This window comes from Mytilus californianus, unplaced genomic scaffold, assembly GCF_021869535.1.
Source record: "Mytilus californianus isolate M0D057914Y unplaced genomic scaffold, xbMytCali1.0.p SCAF_5, whole genome shotgun sequence".
NCBI lineage: Eukaryota > Metazoa > Mollusca > Bivalvia > Mytilida > Mytilidae > Mytilus > Mytilus californianus.
This window is the reverse complement of record NW_026262701.1, coordinates 102,738,625-102,762,192: the sequence shown is the minus strand read 5'-3', so window position 1 is coordinate 102,762,192 and position 23,568 is coordinate 102,738,625. Positions and strand designations below refer to the sequence as shown.

Below are 23,568 nucleotides of genomic sequence, written 5' to 3'. Positions count from 1 at the left end.
AAAGAAGGCGAGACATTTCAGCGTGTGCACTCTTGTTTCATTCATAAATTACTTTATACTTGGAAATATAATTTTGCTTGGAGTTATAGTTTCTAAAAAAAGTATTGTCATTGAAAGAGTTGACATGTTGCAATGTACATTTATTCTACATAGTTTTATGGTACCAAATCAAAAGAAAGAAGTCAAAGTTTTTCCATCATAGTTTAGTTACATACATTTTTTGTACCTGAGGTCGTTGAATATAGATCATTATATAAATAAGGAGATGTGTCATGATTGCCAATGAAACAACTATCACCCATACATTGTACTTACCAGTAACAAACCACATTTGCAAAGTTGAATAAAATACAGTTGATAACATTTACTTATTACTAAAAAGAAAATGCCAAACTATTCTTAACAGTATTTGACTTTAAACATAGATAAAAAAGGTACAAACTGGACATAATGCACTAGTTCATAAGCAAATGAGAACAATCGCCTTCATATAGTGCTCAGAATATGACATTCATAAAACTTGTTCAATATCATTAGAGAACTCTAAATCTTAAATACTGAAAGCCACCTCTGATAAGTACAATGTACTATGCAAGATAATGATATAACTGGACTAAAAATACACACAACCTGTAATTAACTGCCTTTACAGCGCTTTCGCGCTTTGATTATTATGATACACCAGAAAATATTATTTTGCATTTAAGGTTGATGATCACATGAAGATTGCATTAAAAATGTGAAGTTATATTCGTTCTACATTAGTATAATAGGTTTTATGTTGATTAAAGTAGTGAACTGATATTTTTTTGGAAGAAAATGAATACTGTAAATTCAGAAATTAATGTGTGCATTTATTATTGTAAATCACAGATTACTGATAAAATTTTGAGAACTCATTATTGCGATTTTAAAGATTTTGTTAAGGAAAACACTACTGAATTTAATGAAAAGATGTTTATATTATTGCAACCCTGATGGCATGTTTTGCAATAAAAAAAAAAACAGAAAGTTTTTGCTTATTTTATAGGAAAGTTACTTCACATGGTGCCATACAGTAAAACAGTAACAGTATTGCCACTTAAAGAAGGATTTGAATTACTGGGAATCAAATGGGTACCATCTCTATCCATCTCTCAGGCAAAAGATGTGACACCTTATGAAGTAGGAGATAGAGGCTGGAAGGAAAATATCCATACTCTTACAACTGGTATGTATTATCTCCCCTGTGGTACAAGACTGGAACTAATTAGCTTATTATCGATACTCAAATGAATAGGGGATGTGAGTACCACAAGGATTCAAAAATCCTACTGATTCTTTATGAAGGCAAATATTAGGCTTTTTTCAAATAGACCAATTTAGAAATGGTGTTGCATTATGGAATGTCACTTATTGGACATTCTGATTGGTTCAGATATCATTTAGGAGGATGCATTACATAATTATTGAAAACAAAATTTGAATTTCAGAATTGGCCAATTGACTGTTAATGCACTTTATCAGTTGATGGAATGTAAAATGATATTTAAAGTTAATCTCATTTTTAGCTCACCTGGCCCGAAGGGCCAAGTGAGCTTTTCTCATCACTTGGCGTCCGTCGTCCGTCATCATCCGTCGTCCTTAGCTTTTTACAAAAATCTTCTCCTCTGAAACCACTGGGCCAAATTTAGCCAAACTTGGCCACAATCATCATTAGGGTATCTAGTTTAAAAAATGTGTCCGATGACCCCACCAACCAACCAAGATGGCAGCCATGGCTAAAAATAGAACATAGGGGTAAAATGTAGATTTTGGCTTATATCTCTGAAACCAAAGCATTTAGAGTAAATCTGACATAGGGTAAAACTGATTATCAGGTCAAGATCTATCTGCCCTGAAATTTTCAGACAAATCTGACAACCTGTTGTTGGGTTGCTGCCCCTGAATTGGTAATTTTAAGGAAATTTTGCAGTTTTTGGTTATTATCTTGAATATTATTATAGATAGAGATAAACTGTAAACAGCAATAATGTTCAGCAAAGTAAGATCTACAAATAAGTCGTCATGACCAAAATTGTCAGTCGACCCCTTTAGGAGTTATTGCCCTTTATAGTCAATTTTTAACAATTTTTTGTAAATTTTTGTAATCTTTTACAAATATCTTCTTCTCTGTAACTACTGAGACAAATTTCACCATACTTGGCCATAATCATTATGAGGGTATCTAGTTTTAAAAAATTTGTCCGATGACCCCGCCTTCCAACCATCATGGCCGACGGTTAAAAATAGAACATAGGGGTAAATTGCAGTTTTTGGTTTATATCTCTGAAACTAAAGCATTTAGAGCAAATCTGACAGGTGGCAAAAATGTTCATCAGATTTAGATTTATCTGCCCTGAAATTTTCAGACGAATCCGACAACCCTTTGTTGGGTTGCTGCCCCTGAGTTAGTAATTTTACAGAAATTTTACAGTATTTTGTTATTATCTTAGATATCATTATAATATCTAATATCTAATACTATTAATTATGATTTTAACTTTATTTTACATGATTTCCAAAGCATCAGTAAATACAGATGAGCGACACAGGCTCTTGAGAGCCTCTAGTTTTCACTCCTGTCGCTAGCTTTATGTTCAAATACATTGAAGTTATTAAAAATTAAATAACTATTATGGATTCTTGTAAAAACACATAAAATTATAACAAAAATGATAAATTATGGTTGGTTTTTCATTATTTTTTGCATTATAACCAAAATAATAAATTATAGTTAGCTTTTCTTTATTCATTACAGAACCAGCACTGGTCCTTGTATTAAGAGGCATTAATGCATTTAAAAGAATGGAACAAGTTATTCCACGACCAGATCCTAAGTCAGGGCACATGGATTATCTGATTTCTAGAACAGCAGAGGAGGCATATTCCTTCACAAGAGCATTTTATACTGACAAAGAACTATATGGAGATCCACATTCTAGACCACTATTACCATACCTACCCCTTAGTAAAGTTGTCCATACACAGTAAGTTTAAACCATTGTAATCAACACTGGTCAAGGAGCTGAATCTCAATTGATCAGAACATCATACATGTATTCACATGCACATCCGAGGATCTAAAAATGTACCAATTTTCATGTATATCTATCGGACAAAGTCAATATGATGATGATAAAGTCCAAAGGGTCCAATGAGTTATGATGACAGGTGGAAAGTGGACAGGGTAAAAATTTCCCAAGTTCAAACAGCCATAACACTAGATACTCAAACATCCTTTAAAATTTTAAAAGTTTTAATTCAGTCATTAAGAAATAAAACAGATTTATTTGAAACATTTTAAAAAATTTAAACTTCAAAGTTTATTGACATTTGTGCAACCGAGCCCTGAAAGAAGAATGAAACTATAATTGCCCACTTATAAGAAAATTGGTTTGTATGGTTTTCGCTTTTATACAAAAGTCAATCAGAATTTCAATGAATTACAGTTTAATTGCAGTTATAACTGACTAGAGATGTGTTTTTTAGGGCAGCCAATGACAGTATTATAACCCGATCTGAAGCATTGAAGGAATCTATATTCCATGTGATGACATCAGGACCACAGCTAATAACCACACTTCTTATCATTAAACCCAGAGCAGTGAAACGTCATCTCCCCAAAATAATAAAGAAAATTATACAAGAGGGATTCAGAGTTATAGCAATGAGGTTCCAGATTCTACTTGATGAGGATATTCAATATATTCTGAAAACTGAGGAAAATATGGTAATCATACATTATATTCTGTTACTTCTTTACTGAAAACTAAAATATTCAAGGTGCATTTCTAATTTGCGTACATTTTTTCCATCTAAATACATGAAAATGTTTTGATCACAGAATCAACTGATTTTTTATTGTCGAGCCTGCGACTTTTGTCGCAGAAAGCTCGACATAGGGATAGTGATCCGGCGGCGGCAGCGTTAGCTAACTTCTTAAAAGCTTTATATTTTAGAAGGTGGAAGACCTAGATGCTTCATACTTTGTATATAGATGCCTTATGTTACGAAGTTTCCGTCAGTCACATGTCCAATGCCCTTGACCTCATTTTCATGGTTCACTGACTACTTGAAAAAAAAGTTAAGATTTTTTGTAATGTTAAATTCTCTCTTATTATAAGTAATAGGATACCTATATTTGGCATGTGCGTACCTTGCAAGGTCCTCATTCCCGTCAAACAGTTTTCACTTGACCTCGACCTCATTTCATGGATCAGTGAACAAGGTTAAGTTTTGGTGGTCAAGTCCATATCTCAGATACTATAAGCAGTAGGTCTAGTATATTCGGTGTATGGAAGGACTGTATGGTGTACATGTCCAACTGGCAGGTGTCATCTGACCTTGACCTCATTTTCATGGTTCAGTGGTTATAGTTAAGTTTTTGTGTTTTGGTCTGTTTTTCTTATACTGTATGCAGTAGGTCTACTATATTTGGTGTATGGAATGATTGTAACGTGGGCATGTCTAGCTGGCAGGTGTCATCTGACCTTGACCTCATTTTCATGGTTCAGTGGTCAAAGTTAAGTTTTTGAGTTTTGGTCTTTTTTTCTAATACTTTATGCAATAGGTCAACTATATTTGGTGTATGGAAATATTTTATGATCTATATGTCAGTCGCGCAGGTTTTATTTGACCTTGACCCCATTTTCATGGTTCATTGCTCAGTGTTAAGTTTTTGTGTTTTGGTCTCTTTTTCTTAAACTATTAGCAATTGACTATATTTGTTGTATGGAAGAATTGTTAGCTGTACATGTCTGCCTGGCATGGTTCATCTGACCTTGACCTCATTTTCATGGTTAATTGGTCAATGTTTAGTTTTCTTGGTTAATGTTAAGTTTATGTGACAGTTGTAATAAAGCTTTATATTTAGGACTATCAACATAATATCAATGATTAGTAAAGAAGGCGAGACATTTCAGCGTGTGCATTCTTGTTTTTTTTGTTGTCATTTTTAAATCACATGACATATTATCACTCAAGAAACATTTATTAAACTAAATGGAAATGGTGACTTTTGTAATGAAAACCAAAAAATAATGTTGCCAAATTATATTGCCAATGGTTTATTTTTTCACCAGATGTGAATTTGGCCAACATATTAAATTATTGATATGTTTATGACAAAATCTTTTAAACGACTGAAAATCTTAGCAATACATTTCTCTTGTCTCATTTTTATTTTTTATTTTTTTATTGGTATTTGTAGGTGTTTTCTAAGGGATTAGATGCATCTTTTCACTCTTTTGTGATTTATATGAATGAAATGAGAAATTGATTTTTAACACAGGATTCAGAGATAGCAGATAAAACCATAGACTATTTCAAATCTGGACCAAGTTTATGCTTAGTATTACAAAGAGAGAATGCTGTGAAGAAGTTAATAGACTTACTAGGACCTACAGATCCATCCAGCGCTAGAAGACAAAGCCAGTTCTTATGGAGGGGAACTTTTGGTGTAGATACAGTAACAAATGCATTCCATGGTAAAGATTTAATCCAATGTAGTAGTAGGATTAAACATATATATTTATAAAAATGTTAATGCTTGCTCAGTTCAAATGTCTGTTGATTATTTGTTCATTCAATTATAAGAATTTTGTGAAATTTTACTCACTCTGTTTCTGCTCTATAAAAACACATCTAGTATTACTATAGACCAGTAGTATCATTTTCATATTCTTTAGGAAGTTTTAAGTCGACAGGAAGAGTTTGATAATAGTCCCGCTAACATGTTTAACCCCACCACATTCTGTATGTATGTGCCTTTCCCAAGTCAGGAGCCTGTAATTCAGCGGTTGTCGTTTGTTGCTGTGTTACATATTTGTTTTTCGTTCATTTTTTTGTACATTAATTAGGCTGTTAGTTTTCTCGTTTGAATTGTTTTACATTTGTGATTTCGGGGCCTTTTTAGCTGACTATGCGGTATGGGCTTTGCTCAAAGTTGAAGGCCCTATAGCTGTTAATTTCTGTGTCATTTAGTCTCTTGTGGAGAGTTGTCTCATTGGCAATCATACCACATCTTTTTTTTTTATTATCAGTTTCCATTTGTGTGTCTGCTATGTCATTGGTACTAGCTGGTTGTATTGGCACCAATTTGCAGTTACATAAGCTTTCACCTGAACCTGATACAGCAAGGCCTCAAATCATAACTGTAATCATTTTATCAGATATAGCAAGTACAGTTAGCAATGGTTTGTCTTTGCAAACAAATTAAGAAGATACAGATTTGTGATTGAAAGTAAAGTTTTAAATTTATATGACATCTCTTTTGACAATTCTTGTAACAATGTAACATTTCTATTAGTGCAACAGTAATGACCTTTCTGTTATTGCTCCCAAATCATAGTGCTTAAATGCTTTACATTATTTGGTTTATTTCAAGTGATTATTGGTAGTAACAATATCTTTGCTATGGGCGCTTTAATGCACACTACTGTGGGGCTCACTTTTTAGATAACTCATATTATGTTGATTTTTTTTGTAAGGTTCCATGAGTTATATCAAAGCCTTAGAAGATCAGAAGACATTTTTCCCAGATGGACTTTGCTGTAAATCTACAGAATACTTAGACAGTGAACAGGTATAAAAATAGTGGTAATTTTAAAATCATAACTTAATTTCATTCCAAGCTGATTTAATACAGATCTGTGTTTATGCTTTGCTTACAATGATCTGAAAATGCTCTACTTTCTTTCTGTTCAGAAGATCTTTTCCTTTTTTTAACAGAACAGAAAGTAGAATGGAACATTATAAGATCATTTTAAGCAAAATGTGGACATAGTATCTGTATTTCAATCTGAATAACTTCACTTGTTTGTCATTATTTATTTACAGAAAAAGGTTTGGTTTTCTTTTTATACTTCTACTTCTGTCGAAACCTGGAAGCATGTCATATTCCATATGATTCAATGGTAAAACCTGTTTTGTTAATGATTATTCACTATATTTGGTCAAATATGTTGTTGTTTTGTTGAGGTCCACAAAAACATTCTTTTCACCTTCTTTTTGCTTTGTCTTATACAATAGGGAAAGTACAGATATGTGCATGTTAAAATTAATTCAAAGGTCATCTTTTTATGAGGTCAACTTTATACTCAATATACTTTGTTTTTTTTTCATACCAAGGTGTGCATTGATTTTTTCTCTTTGACTATCATTCATTGGGGTTTATCGATCTGATGTGGATTTTAATCACTTCAAATTAGCTTTCAGGGCCTATGGTTTTCCTGAAGCACTTCTTCATTTAAATGGGTACTACAAATCATAGCTCAGAAAGCAAAATAGAATTGATGCAAGTAGTTTAAAAGAGAGTGCATTCTACCACATTTTTGCTACATACTGAAAATGTCCCAATTTTGACCAGACTTGGCTGCATATTTATTCATCCTGCATAATAATTTGAAAAATATTTGCAGAATTCTTTAGATATATAAAGCTATAATTATTACCCTTACAAAGAAAGAACACATTACAAAATGGTTTCAGAGGAAATAAAAATCAACAAAATAACATCCTCCCACCCATTTCCTTCCCAATTGTGGATGGAAATCTACAAATTAATTTAAGTTGACCTTATTTGTCATAGTTGTACATATACACCAGCAATGTGAAAAATGTTAGACTTCTTTTTGGAATAGAAATTTGAATACTGCATAGCTTGCACAATAGAATCATTATATATAATTTTTGACTTGACAAGTAAAAAAGAAAAAAAACTGTACAATGAAATTATTGCATATCATTAATATTTTGATATTATATGTATACATATGATTTCAGATCCTATGCCCATCTGAAGACAGTATTTTAGATATAAAATATCAGCTGAATAGAGAAATTGTTGTCCATGATCCCTCAGAACATCCAGGTATATTTCTTTTGTTTTATGCATCCCAAAATTTGAAGGTAGAAAATCAGCACCTGCAAAATATATTAAATTCACATGTTAAATATCTGTGTGATATTGACAATGATTGTTATTATACTTCACGTTAAAATGCCAGATTTTGATTGGCTAATACGAGGGAGATAATTTACTCTATCCCATGGCTGAGCGGGAGACAATTTTTTTAATGTCACTCTCTTGTGCAGACCAATCAAAAATCGATAATTTAAAGGACAATGAATTAAATTTACATCAAATAATTAAAGACAATACTTGTTTTGGTTCAGAACTTTTTCATAGACTGTCAAAATAAAAAATCTTGCTTCACTTCTGTTGATTTTTCTAATACCTGTAACGTTGTTATATATGTGACGTCATGTAAAATACTTAAAATTTAATATTTAACAGTGAAAGTCAATAATGATAGGGCATTCAGTATAATAAATTAAATAACACATAGCTGAGAGGGTGATAGAGCAGATTGGTACCCCTCGAAAAAACATTGTCAACCTTGGCTTCGCCTCAGTTGACAATGTTTTCTCGGGGGTAACAATCTGCTCTATCACCCTCTAAGCTATGTGTTATTTATATAATAACTTATTTTTACCACTTGAGCTCTGTGTAATTAAAAATCTTTAACGTTTGGCTAGAATATTTTTTTAAATTAGAACATCTTTCATTGTGAGATAACCTCCCTTCCACTTTTCATCGGATAGACTTGTTGAAGAAAAAGGTTTCTTAACAAAGAAATTGTTGCTTTGCTTTTTTCTTTTGAAACAATTGATTAAATTTGCATACATTTTTATTAAAAAGATAACTTTTGAGAAATTTTTCAATGGGATAACTATAGATTGACTGAAAATGATTATTTATTTACAATTTAACGCTTATATCAACCTTCATCTGATTTCAATTGGTAATGTAAACATGGACATTTTCACTTAAGCTCGCATAAAAGGATCAAAAATATCACCACCGCAAATTTTTTTAATAAAAAATGAATAATATTGAAGTGAATTAAAGGGCACACTTATTGTTCAATGCAAGAATTTACTCAAAAGTTTACGCATTTAAATCATGAACATAACCTCTGAAAATATCCACAGTATAATATTGCAGTGTAAAAAAAAAGAAGCTAAAGCCATGTGTTGCTGTGATTATTTTTTCACAGTGGCATTTTGTAGTACAGCTTTCTTGCTGTAGGCTTGGTTTCTTAGTGTATATGAGTTAAAGAAGATGTAGGATAATGAGACAGCAACCCAGGGATACAAAAAATGAAGGCATTTAGTAGATAATTTTTATCAATTGATAAATTTTTCTGATTCTACAAACTACAGTTCAATAGTTAATTCAATAGCAAAAACACTTACAAGTTATAATAAGATATTCCCGTAAAGACTGATACTCTGGCTTAAAATCTAGAGTTGTTAAAGTCACTAAAACTTGCATTTGTTTTTTTTGTAGATTCTCCTGATTATATATTGATGGAAACAACATGCCTGGTATTGAAACCACCACTGATCACAATCAAAAGAGATAGTACTTACGGCTATGCAGATCTTATTGATGGATTAGTTACTCATGGGTAAGTATCATTTAAATTGTCTCTTTTCTAGATTTACTGAGTTTAATCATCTGATTGATTTGTCACAGACATATTGATAAAGGTATTATAATTTTGATATAGGATACAACAAAGATTTACTTATTAATAATGTAATTTTTATACGACCTCGTATATTGGTATGACGTTGGCGTCGTCGTCTGAAGACACATTAGTTTTCGCACTATAACTTTAGTTTAAGCGAATGGATCTCTATGAAATTTTACCATAAGGTTAAATACCACAAAAGGAAGGTTGGGATTGATTTTGGGGGTTATGGTACCAACAGTTAAGGAATTAGGGGCCAAAAATAAGCATTTTCTAGTTTCCAGACAATAACTTGTGGAACGGTGTATGGATCTCTCTGAAATTATACCACAAGTTTCCATATCACAAAGGGATGATTAGGATTTGCTTTGGGGGTTTATGGCTCAAACCGTTTAGGAATTAGGGGCAAAAAAGGGGGAAAAACAAGGTTGTCCTGGTTAATGGACAAATACTTTAGTACAAAACATAATTTAAAGCAGTGTAAGGGAGATAAATCAAATACATCATTTGAATTACCTCCCTTACACTGCTTTTAAATTATGTATAAAGTAATGGTTAATGAACAATTAAGACAATTTAAAACAGTGTAAGGGAGGTAATCCAAAAAAATCCATATGAAAGTTTTGACACTATATTTTAAATTCTATTATAAAATATATCAAGTTAGCACTATGGTAAATTTAAATGGGTAATTATGGTTGCAAATTCCATTGGAAATTTGAATTGAGATTATGACCATATCTTGAGGGAAAGAATTTTTTGGGGGAAGAAGGGGGGAGGGGGTTAAAAAGAAATTGTGGGGGGTCAATTTTTTTGTCATTTCAGAAATTAAAAAGAATTATTCTTCAAATATTTTTTTTTTCAAATTTCAAATATTGAAAATTCCAAGAAGTAATCTTTAATTGCACAGTATGGCGCATTAGATTTGTTAAATTATTTGTTATGCCGAATCTAACCGTGTATTTATATTTTTAATTTTGGGTCCCTTTTTTTAAATTGGTCTACATTAAGGTCCAAAGGGTCCAAAATTAAACTTAGTTTGATTTTAACAAAAATTGAATTCTTGGGGTTCTTTGATATGCTGAATCTAAACATGTGTTTAGATTTTTTATTTTGGGCCCAGTTTTCAAGTTGGTCCAAATTGGGGTCCAAAATTAAACTTTGTTTGATTTCAACAAAAATTGAATATGTGGGGTTCTTTGATATGCTGAATCTAACCATGTATTTAGATATTTTATTTGTGGGCCCCGCTATCAAATTGGTTCATATTGAGGTCAAAAGGGTCCAAAATTAAACTTTGTTTGATTTCATCAAAAATTGAATTCTTTGGGTTCTTTGATATGCCAAATCTAACCGTGTATTTAGATTTTGGATATTGGACCATAATAGGTAAATTAAAAAATTTTAAGTTCTTAAACCACGTTCATTCTGTGTCAAATATTTAATCACAATCCAAATTCAGAGCTGTATCAAGCTTGAATGTTGTGTCCATACTTGCCCCAACTGTTCAGGGTTCGACCTCTGTGGTCATATCAAGCTGCGCCCAACGGAGCATTTTATTGCCTTTGACATAGGGAAAATTGACCTTGTGTTAGCCTTTTTTTTATCATATTTTATATTCTTCTTTACTGTCTTTAAATTCTTTAAATTGTTGATTACAAATATCAATCAAAGTATTTTTCTGTCATTTAGAGGAATTGAAATATTGACATATAATCAATGAATTCAATAAAATTATTTTAGGTTTGAAATATACGGCTGCAGAATGGTATGGTTTACTCAGGAACAAGCAGAACATTTCTTACATGTTATAGATGCTGGCAGCTTTAAGCAGGTAAATATCTACTGTTAATTTCTGTCCATATAACTAGCATTGTTAGTTTTACAGGTTTATGTTTTATATTCCTAACTTTACATGTATTTGTAAATCACTTTGATGAATTATGACTGAAATCTATAAGTCTTCTTTGGAAAGAAGTTCTATAGATTTCAATTACAGTAGTATTTTCATCAATCTGATTAAAATACATATCCTGCAAAGCTTGAACACAGGATCTGTATTTCGATCATATTGTATTTTCATTCTCAATGTTCCAAGGGACAATAAAATATGATAAAAGGAATGGTGGGCTAAATGTGAATTAGATAATAAGTAAACTGAAAACAGCAATAGAAATCCATAGTCTTCAATGATGGACAAGTGTCCATACCATATGTCAGGCAGCAGATAGCAAGTGTAAAAACTAGTTGTGAATGAGTTCAACAGAGACAAACAGGTCTATTTGGTCTTGTATGCCCTTTTACAGTTCAATACTTTCCAGGTTTATATCAGCTATGTCTCCACCAAGTGCAAAAATCATTGTCTAATTTATTTTTAAAGGAGTCATACCCTTGAAAATATAAATTACCGGTATATACAAAATTGCGTTGTAAGCACTCTCCAGCTTACAGTTATTGTAGGATTTTTATGAAAGTTATATCAATGGTTTATATTAGTTTTTTCTTGGAGTATTTTGTAAATCAGCACTCATCAGTTATTTTTGGCAAAAGTTATGTCTCTTGAAAATGCAAATTCTATGAAAAATTGCACTGTAAGTACTTTCAGCCTACATTTGTGGTCAGATTGTATGAAATTTATATCAAAAGTTTATATCATCAGCTATGTCTTGGACGTATTTGAAAATTAGTGCCGATCAACTAGTTTTACAGAAATTGTCCCTTTGAAATGTAATTTTTATGGGAAATTGCATTGAGTGCACTCACATTCCTACATTTCTTGTTAGATTTTTTATGAAATTATGTCAACGATTTATACCTGAAAGGCCTGAGAGCACATAGATAATCAGAGTCAATCATTTCTACAGTTGTTATGTCCATTAGAAATATAAATTATTTGGAAAATTGCATAGTTATTGATCTCATGCCTACATTTCTTGTACAGTCTTAGGTCAAAAGTGTTTTCCATGAAAATTACATTTCAAAGGGACATATAGTTCATGATAAAATTTAACAGAACCCTAAACAATATTGAAGTTATTGCCCTTTGACGGTTAAAATATATGCATGCGATGGGTCATTGGTTTGCAGTTCCATTACTGGTTTAAGAATATTAAATGAAAATCTTAAGTGGAAAATTTCTTGAAATTTGGTCTAGAAAGGAATTCAGAACAGCAATTTTTTTTTAAAGTATGGCTTTACCTGCGGATATTTAAATTTTAATTGAAAGTATTCATCTTCCATAATACTATACTTAAATTTCAGTGGAAAAAAATCCCAACTTCCAAGAGTCAAGTAAAAGCCCCTTTTCTTCAGCTTACATACATTTAACAGAGTTGTCCATATAAATCAATGTGTTTTTCAGATTGAAAAGTTTTTATTTCTCTCTGACATTATATCTTAGTTGAATTTACTAATTAGATAAATTATGATCTTGTTTTAATTTAAAGGTACCCTTGATAACTTCTGGACCATGTATTGTATTGTGCTTACAGAGAGATAATGCTATCCTGGCATTCGATTCTATTATGGGAAGGTAAGTAACAAGTTATTATGATTAACATGCAGAGATAGGAAATAAACACTCTCATAGCACAATAGTGCAAAAATCTTTATCACCCAAGGGAAAGATTTTGGTAATCAGGTGTCTTAGAAATTATTTCCTTTCAAGGCCATCAGTAAAATCAACTCAAAAGACATATGTGTATACACAGATACTACTTTTTTGGAAATAGCATACCAAATAGAAAAAATGTATTTCCAAGCATAGAGTTGTTACATTTACCTGCAGTGACTGGTTTACTTCATGCAACTCGTTTCTGAATTACAGTTTTTCAAGGTCACATCTAGAGTTTTTCAGACATATGCACACATATTTTTATGCCCCACTTAGGGGCATTAAGTTTTTTGGTCTGTGCATCCGTTCGTTCCCCCGTTCATCCGTTCGTCTGTCCCACTTCAGGTTAAAGTTTTTGGTCAAGGTAGTTTTTGATGAAGTTGAAGTCCAATCAACTTGAAACTTAGTACACATGTTCATTATGATATGATCTTTCTAATTTTAATTCCAAATTTGAGTTTTGACCCCAATTTCACGGTCCACTGAACATAGAAAATGAGAGTGCGAGTGGGGCATCCATGTACTATGGACACATTCTTGTTGTTAATGGAATAGAAAAATTTGAAAAAGTCATTATATTTATAAAAATTTCAAAAACTCCCAAATGAAAGAAAAGATGGATTATCTTTCTTTTTAAGTATAAAAGTGCAATCTCTTACAGTGTCTGAAAGACAACTAAAAAATTATTATTACCTGATAAAGTGCTGAAAATAAGAAGTTAATGCTTGTATATATATTTAAGCAATTGTTGATCAACAGAAGGAAATGTAATATTATTTAACACAGTTTCAGGAAATGTTTGTTACAAATAATATAATTAAAATTTTCAGTGAGAATCCTGATTTATGCAATACAATAATAATAAATAATAATAAAGCATTGCAAAAAATTCTGAGCTTTTACAGTAAATTGGGCCTTAACTGCTTAGGGCTGTCAGAAAAAAACTTAAATTAAATAGAATGTAGAACAACAGCTTTTTACGCTTGAATCATATGCTCCTTGTTCATTTTTGCTCTTAGTTAATTTTTTGAAATAGAAACAAAATCTTGAAAACAATAAGAGTTTACTCCCTTTTTACGGGTAAATATATATTGCAGAACATGTTATCTGTTTAAATAAAATTAAGACAACTCTTTACGTCAGTTTCTGAGTTATGAATAATTAAGAAAATGGGAATTAAAACCATAAGAATTTTCCAAAAAGTGTGCTCTGATTTAGGTCAATTTTATGAGAAATAATATTTTTATTTATGCTTATTTTGTTGCATCAGAAACGAGAGATAAAGTGCCAAAACAAAAAGCATGGCTAAAGGTGACAATACCTTATGTCTTAACTCAATCTGACAAGTTTTTGACAATAATGAAAATTTTGGACACACTTCATTTCCATTTTATTATTTTTAGGGCAAAGTATTGAGTATTTGTACTGCAATAAATGTGTCCAAAATTAGTTAAGGATAATTAACATCACAGCATATTGAAGTGGCAAATATATTTCTTTGAAAATTGAAATCCATTGATGTACACACATGTCTGAAGGATATGCTTTAACATAAATATAACTATATTTTGTCCTTTATTCTTGGACTTATTTATAAAAACAGGAAAACACAGTTTGAGTTTCTGTTTATGAAAATTTATACTCAGTGCATGTAATATATATAGAGGATATCCCCATGTTTACCAAATTAATTAATGAATATTGCACAATAATCTTTCCATAATTAATATGGATATACAACAATGTTTCAGCCATGTTGTTGAAGGTTTTTCAGGGCCATAGTATATAGACTATAATCATCCCTAATAAGAGTTATGCTCCCCTTGGAGCATAATAAACTGTGGTTGCTTCACCTATAGGCAATATATATATGTGTTCTAAACAGCAAGAAACTGGTTTGAAAAAAACTAATATTGAGAGGACTAAACATGATTTATTGATATAAAACTGCATAATTTTAAATGTCAAGTTGATAGATAATCTGTCACACACATTTCTGCATTTTATGTCTTTATCTTTGAAAGGTTGAAAAATTTATGGCTTTATGAAATAATCTATGGGCAGTGGGTACTCAATATTTTTTTTAAATGCCAAAAGTTGTTGGTCTTTACATAATTCAAATTCTGTAGGTGTCTGTTTCAAAATTGAATAAACTTCTTTGGGTGGTCGAGGTAAAATAAAAAGTGACTACCCCAGTGGGGGACATAATATATTCTGAAAAAGTTCATAAGTATTATATATGTTTACAAAGTCTCAACTTTGTGACTGGCTCAAATATCAATATTCTTTTTCTTTTACTTTGAGTAAAGTAAATGAGAATTTTATTTTTGTATTTTGCAAGTAAGAATAGATTTTAACGAAAACTTTTACTTTATTGCAGTGATTATGGTGCAGAATCTTTGATAGGAAAATATGGTGAGATGATCTTCAGACCAGCAGACACTAAACAGGTAAAAAGCTTAAATTTCTTTTTTATTTGATGATGTTGTTTTATTGTTTAAAAAAAGTCTTTTTTGTCCCCTGCGTGTGGAGTGGTGGAGGATAGGATTATGGTCTCTGTCTGTCCTTTCCTATCCAAAACATATCTATATTCAGAGATCCTTTGACACAAAGCTTCTTGGTAGAATTATTTGTCGTCATTTTCTCTTTAACGTGCTATGTTGTTCAGTTTGATTTGACAATTTACTGGAGTTTTTGGACTTTGACCCTTTAAAGTATTGTAACAAGGACACCTTGTGAATGCAACTCATCTGAGTCTGTTTAAAAGAAAGCTTTTATACTTGGTAGGATTGTTTGCCAATATGTAGAGTTGACAATATTGTACCTCCATTCTTATTCCACAACTTTACAGGAGTTATGGAACACAAAAAATTGTCAATAAATAAACTATATACGAATAGACATAACTTGGATGACAAAGGCACAATTTGATTGCATGAACAAGATTTAGCATTTAATTATTCTTAGAATCATTCTGGTTGACTGACTTATTAAAGTCTTACTCTGATCTTTTTGCTAACCTACAGTTTCACTTTTGAAAACTTTAGTTAGCCTTGACAAAATTATCATTTGACTTCAACATATTTTACACTTACTGTTTCTGAGGTTCAGATTTACATTCAGTACAGTAGATTTAATTTGAAATTTTGAGAAATTGTTAGGGAATTTTTTAATGTAATACTTTAAGCATCACTCAGATTTTATTTCTGAAGATGTCAAGAGCCGTAATTGCATAGCTATAGATTAACTACTTTTGAATATATAAATATCAGGCAAATATAGAATTTAATAGGGATAAGACTTTGATATTACAAAGTAAACAGTTATCTAGTCCATCTTTCAAGCAACACATATTTGCCATTTCTGAGTGTTTCCCTTTGAAAATGTGAATAAAAACAGCTAAATTTGAGGTTCCTGACCAATTCATTTCAAATTTTTTGAATTGCTGTTAAGAACCATAAAACACAAGTCATGTTGGACTTGACAATATTTTACAATTTTCTTTTGGAAGTAACACCTCTTCATTATTTGTAAAATTGCTAAATTTAATGATTCCTTTCAATATTTTTAATTTCTGGACTAACATCTAGAAACTGACAATGAGGATCGATTGAGAACTGAACTGTATGACAAAAGAAAGGATTTCAATTTCCCCATTGTGAACTCTCAATTTCTGTGTAGCAACATATTCCAACAGTGCCTGCATATGGAATAAATATTTCAGAGTTGATATGATATTACAGGAGAATCATATATGATTTCTTTGATAACAGAATAAAGCTATTGAACCAAGGGTTCATAGAGATGATGTGATTGACCTGTTTGTTGATCTATGTCACATATGACTATGGATATGTGTCAACAATCCCGTCCTCATATATGATTGCCTTGATAAAAGAATAAAGCTATTGAACCATGGGTTCATAGAGATGATGTGAATGACCTGTTTGTTGATCTGGGTCACATATGACCATGGGTATGTATCAACAATTCAGTCCTCTCATGCAAGGTCATTAGAAAATCTAACGTATTGATTTATAAGGACAAATTTTGAAAGAATAAAACCGTCTGCCAAAATGGTTCAACATTATGATCAGTATCTGAGAAAATGAGATTTTAGAATATCACTGTTTTTACAAAACTACATACTACAAAAGACAGATTGATCTTTTTGCTGAATATCTATCATTCATCCAAATTAACATTATTGTTTAAACTACATGTTCTCTCAAATAGTGAGAAGAAAAAAAATATGATAGACAAAAACTACAGATTTCTGTATTGGAGGGTGCTTGCTAAGTGCCCTTTGTAGCCTAACAATTGGAGTACTACAAAATGAGGTGATTTTTGCATTAAGATAATTGATATGTTTGTGAAAATAAAGTTCAAATATCACTGAACCAATTAGGTTGAATAAGGTCTGAATCACACCATGTCCTTTTTTAAGGGAAAACTTCAAAAAAGGCCAAACAAAATGTAAGTCCAATTAGACTCTTCATAAGTTTGGTTCTAATCAAACCTCTTTCCAAATGCATTACTAAAATAGACTTAACCAATCTTGTTTTTGTCTCCAATATCAATACAACTGGTATTATATTGTAACCACATTAGCATTCTGATCACAAATTATATTAATTCTAGTGATAAGTGGGTAAAGAATTAGTTAATTGGAAAATAAGTACCAATTATAGGAAACAGCTTTTGTAATATTACCCAGTTTTAATATGAGCAATAAACAGGATTTCAAATTGTATTTGTGACTCAGATAGTTATGAAAAACAACTTAGGGTAAGCCTAATTAACCTGTTTCCCCTCATGTAATAGATTGGTTCAGATAAAACTTGGAAAAACATTTGTCTTCATGGGTAGACAAGTGTTTTATTGGAAAAACATTGTAATTATCTTACAATTTGTAGTCTAATAGTTCTAAAAGGAAGAAATTATTTTTATTCACTTAAAGCTTTCTGATTGTCAAATTTAGATTTAAATCATATCCCTTGCTTTTGTAATTCATGAAAGTTAGAACTCTTATGAGCAATTCAGACATTACTTCTTAGTTCTGTTATAGTTCTATTGATCAAATAATTGGGTACATCCTAAAGAGAAATGAAAACGAGTTCTCTATAAGTTTAATAACAGCTGCTTTATTTCCTAGATGCAGGGAAAGAAAATAGCAGGCCTATAATCAGCTGATTGATATTGTTATTGTGAAATTCAGATGGTTTTATTGTCGAGCCTGCGACTTTTGTCGCAGAAAGCTCGACATAGGGATAGTGATCCGGCGGCGGCGGCGTTAGCTAACTTCTTAAAAGCTTTATATTTTAGAAGGTGGAAGGTCTGGATGCTTCATACTTTGTATATGGATGCCTCATGTTACGAAGTTTCCGTCAGTCACATATCCAATGTCCTTGACCTCATTTTCATGGTTCAGTGACTACTTGAAAAAAAAGTTCAGATTTTTTGTAATGTTAGATTCTCTCTTATTATAAGTAATAGGATAACTATATTTGGTATGTGCGTACCTTGCAAGGTCCTCATGCCCGTCAGACAGTTTTCACTTGACCTCAACCTCATTTCATGGATCAGTGAACAAGGTTAAGTTTTGGTGGTCAAGTCCATATCTCAGATACTATAAGCAATAGGTCTTGTATATTCGGTGTATGGAAGGACTGTAAGGTGTACATGTCCAACTGGCAGGTGTCATCTGACCTTGACCTCATTTTCATGGTTCAGTGGTTATAGTTAAGTTTTTGTGTTTTGGTCTGTTTTTCTTATACTGTATGCCATAGGTCTACTTTATTTGGTGTATGGAATGATTGTAAGGTGTACATGTCTAGCGGGCAGGTGTCATCTGACCTTGACCTCATTTTCATGGTTCAGTGGTCAAAGTTAGGTTTTTGAGTTTTGGTCTTTTTTTCTAATACTATATGCAATAGTTCAACTATATTTGGTATGTGCGTACCTTGCAAGGTCCTCATGCCCGTCAGACAGTTTTCACTTGACCTCGACCTCATTTTATGGATCAGTGAACAAGGTTAAGTTTTGGTGGTCAAGTCCATATCTCAGATACTATAAGCAATAGGTCTTGTATATTCGGTGTATGGAAGGACTGTAAGGTGTACATGTCCAACTGGCAGGTGTCATCTGACCTTGACCTCATTTTCATGGTTCAGTGGTTATAGTTAAGTTTTTGTGTTTTGGTCTGTTTTTCTTATACTGTATGCCATAGGTCTACTTTATTTGGTGTATGGAATGATTGTAAGGTGTACATGTCTAGCGGGCAGGTGTCATCTGACCTTGACCTCATTTTCATGGTTCAGTGGTCAAAGTTAGGTTTTTGAGTTTTGTCTTTTTTTCTAATACTATATGCAATAGTTCAACTATATTTGGTATGTGCGTACCTTGCAAGGTCCTCATGCCCGTCAGACAGTTTTCACTTGACCTCGACCTCATTTTATGGATCAGTGAACAAGGTTAAGTTTTGGTGGTCAAGTCCATATCTCAGATACTATAAGCAATAGGTCTTGTATATTCGGTGTATGGAAGGACTGTAAGGTGTACATGTCCAACTGGCAGGTGTCATCTGACCTTGACCTCATTTTCATGGTTCAGTGGTTATAGTTAAGTTTTTGTGTTTTGGTCTGTTTTTCTTATACTGTATGCCATAGGTCTACTATATTTGGTGTATGGATGATTGTAAGGTGTACATGTCTAGCGGGCAGGTGTCATCTGACCATGACCTCATTTTCATGGTTCAGTGGTCAAAGTTAAGTTTTTTGAGTTTTGGTCTTTTTTTCTAATACTATATGCAATAGTTCAACTATATTTGGTGTATGGAAATATTTTATGATCTATTTGGCAGTCACGCAGGTTTTATTTGACCTTGACCTCATTTTCAAGGTTCATTGCTCAGTGTTAAGTTTTTGTGTTTTGGTCTGTTTTTCTTAAACTATAAGCAATAGGTCAACTATATTTGTTGTATGGAAGAATTGTTAGCTGTACATGCCTGCCTAGCATGGTTCATCTGACCTTGACCTCATTTTCATGGTTCATTGGTCAATGTTTAGTTTACTTGGTTAATGTTAAGTTTATGTGACAGTTGTAATAAAGCTTTATATTTAGGACTATCAACATAATATCAATGATTAGTAAAGAAGGCGAGACATTTCAGCGTGTGCACTCTTGTTTGAAAACTAAACATATATGAGCTTCTTTTCTTTCAAATGCGTGTCTATCAACTCTTTGTATCCATGAGTCTTGAAAACCAGTTACTATATTTGAATGTAACTTTGGGACAATCTGAAGTTCCTAAATAGATGGCATTGTGCACTTCGTATTTTGTTTATTTGACATGTTATATCCAATTGATTTTTGGAGTCTCTGGTAGCAAAACATTTATTTTGCAATATCTACATAAGGGGTAGGCATTTTGTATTGGTAATTCCTCCTCTTATATACTGCTAACTTGATTTAATAAAACTTATACAGAATTTTTCTTGCATAATGCATTGTGACACTGATATATTTGTTATATAAAAATAAGATGTGGTATGATTGCCAATGAGACAACTTTTCACCAAAGTTCAATTGAAGTGGATGTGAGTAATTATAGGCAACTGTACAGCCTTCAACAATGAGAAAAACCATACCGTATTGTCTGCTGTAAAAAGTCCCAACATGTAAAATGTGAAACAATTCAAACGCGAAAATGATTTATAACAAAACAATTTATGAAAAACAAATATGACAGACATGAACCTTCTACAACCAATGTACTACAGGATCCTGACTTGGGACAGGCACATAAAGATTGTGTCGGAGTTAAACGTGTTTGTGATGGCTCAACCCTCCCCTAACCTGGGAGGCTGGGACAGTGGTGAAATCACATGGAAATCAGCAGAAAAAAGGTTGAACTCTTTCCAGTCATAATAAACCAATCCCCTCTTTTTCAATAGTTTCTGAAGCCACTACTGAATTAATGTTACAAACTAAAAAGGCTTCTTTGATCTGCGTCTTCAGTTATAGTAATTCATTAAGCATCAGTGAGACAATTGTCACTATAAACATTGTGTGAATTGAATGAAATTTATCGTTATGTTATGGGAGAATTGTAGGTTGCAATTCTGTAAATACTGACAATGCAATTTCCCATAGGAACTCCCTTTGCGGCTAAAACTGTGACACTTTTACTATGAAGTTTCTTGAAAAATAATATCCCAGAACGGAAAGTTTATATGCACTACTATTTTATTCAAAGGTCAAAATATAGGGCTGTGCGGCATATTTTCAACATTTATATGCCCTGAACTTCTAAGAGTTTAAACTTATACTAAAATTCTATACTACCCTTACCTTCATTTTTGGACCTCCTAAGAATTAAAATTTAGCCGCTACCATGTTTTTCAATACTGATTACATTCCCAAGTGATGTCTCTATGAGATGAAACACAGGGATCATCAATGGGAACCAGTACATTAACAAATTAACATACCTATGAATATTAAATATCTCCCCAAAAGAGGCGTGGTTTGAGAAACAACTGTATTTACAAAGTGCAACCTATACAAACATTTATTCAAATAGAAAACTCTCTAAAAACACTTTTTCTCACAACAATACTTATTTATCAGAATTATAGCCTTAAAGAAATCACTGTATATACTCTAAGTTTCCTTTTACAGTACATTTTATACCCCTACCCCTGTTTCAATTTTTTAAAGATTTTGAAAACAAGACTCTAATTATTGCCAGCTTACCCTATGTGCATGTTATCTGACATGAACTGTCTAAAACCTGTTTGAAACTATTCTGATAACAAATTGAAAGCATTTTAGAATACTATAAATGTATTGTTTAGTAGTTAAGCATTCCAACATTCAAGATTATACAAAGTATCCAATCCTGCCTGTGTCTCCAGTCCACATCTTACTGTATGCCTATTTGTCAATGAAAGTTCACAATTTCTGCCTCAAATGGTCAGTTTAGAATTCTTGTCACAACAGTATCATCCCTAACCATATATCTAACATAAGTTAGTTAATATATGAACTAGAAGTGTTCAGACAAAGCCATATTTGCAAAAGTTGTATTTATGAAGATATCAATCTGGTGCATAAATTCACTAAAAGTTTGATTGAAATGACTGCTTACATCTGATTTTTGCATAACTTCCTAGCACAGTTATTGTTTACTTTACAAAAGAACTTTAAAATAAAAAAATCATAGCATTTACAAGTTAAATTATCTGTTTTATGACTCAGGGGTAGGCATTTTTCTCTGTTTTTTGCCCCTGGGGCCTCACATTTCCTAATTGTTTTCCCTGTTTCTAGCAATGTGGAATATTTACTACATATTTAGGATAAAACACACTATTGCTAGTTTTATTGAGGTCTTTTTGTAATTCTAGCTTGTACTTTTTTATGCCGCAGTCACAAAAAAAGCACATTTAGGCGTTACGGCTTACTTTTGGGTTATCGACAGGACAAAAACACCCCACCAAAAATATTTAGGAAGGATCAATGAGTCGCAATTACTGCAAAGAGTAAATATAAGCACTTCTAAACAATTTAAATTACAAATAGGCATATATTATAAATTCATTTTGAATTCAGGGCTTTAAGTAAACCATGCACACTGTAAACTGTGAATTTATGCTGAGTCATCATAGTTAAGGCCCAGGATTTTCGCAATCTTCATGAAATATTTATAAAACTTCATATTTGAGTTAAATTCTTTAAAATCTCTGAGATAAACCAGATTTTGTGAAATTCTGTATGTTCTATTTTTTAACCCTATATAGGTTGCAATTCTGTAAATACTGACAATGCAATTTCCCATAGGAACTCCCTTTGCGGCTAAAACTGTGACACTTTTACTATGAAGTTTCGTGAAAAATAATATCCCTGAACGGAAAGTTTATATGCACTACTATTTTATTCAAAGGTCAAAATATAGGGCTGTGCGGCATATTTTCAACATTTATATGCCCTGAACTTCTAAGAGTTTAAACTTATACTAAAATTCTATACTACCCTTACCTCCATTTTTGGACCTCCTAAGAATTAAAATTTAGCAGCTACCATGTTTTTCAATACTGATTACATTCCCAAGTGATGTCTCTATGAGATGAAACACAGGGATCGTCAATGGGAACCAGTACGTTAACAAATTAACATACCTATGAATATTAAATATCTCCCCAAAAGAGGCATGGGTTGAGAAACAACTGTATTTACAAAGTGCAACCTGTAAGAAAACAAACAAGAACTAAGCAGCAATCATACAAGAAAGTTTACAAATTAAAAAAAACCTAAGCTATTGGGGTAAAGGTTATTAGGTAAGGCAAGCCTACTCCAACTTGCCATATTTTTTCAGTGGTATATTCAGATTTTCCT

At 32.1% G+C, this 23,568-nt stretch overlaps 1 protein-coding gene across 1 annotated transcript in view; it reads left to right on the top strand.

The window, feature by feature from the left end:
• LOC127702840 (dynein axonemal assembly factor 8-like) overlaps window positions 1–23,568 on the top strand; it is an 82,619-nt gene that overhangs the window by 47,227 nt on the left and 11,824 nt on the right. Inside the window, exons 17-26 of the mRNA XM_052207143.1 lie at window positions 1,031–1,210; window positions 2,780–3,008; window positions 3,511–3,751; window positions 5,312–5,507; window positions 6,510–6,604; window positions 7,804–7,891; window positions 9,374–9,494; window positions 11,304–11,394; window positions 13,007–13,092; window positions 15,554–15,623. Coding sequence (XP_052063103.1) covers window positions 1,031–1,210; window positions 2,780–3,008; window positions 3,511–3,751; window positions 5,312–5,507; window positions 6,510–6,604; window positions 7,804–7,891; window positions 9,374–9,494; window positions 11,304–11,394; window positions 13,007–13,092; window positions 15,554–15,623 — 1,397 coding nt within the window. The remainder of the gene's footprint in view (window positions 1–1,030; window positions 1,211–2,779; window positions 3,009–3,510; window positions 3,752–5,311; window positions 5,508–6,509; window positions 6,605–7,803; window positions 7,892–9,373; window positions 9,495–11,303; window positions 11,395–13,006; window positions 13,093–15,553; window positions 15,624–23,568) is intronic.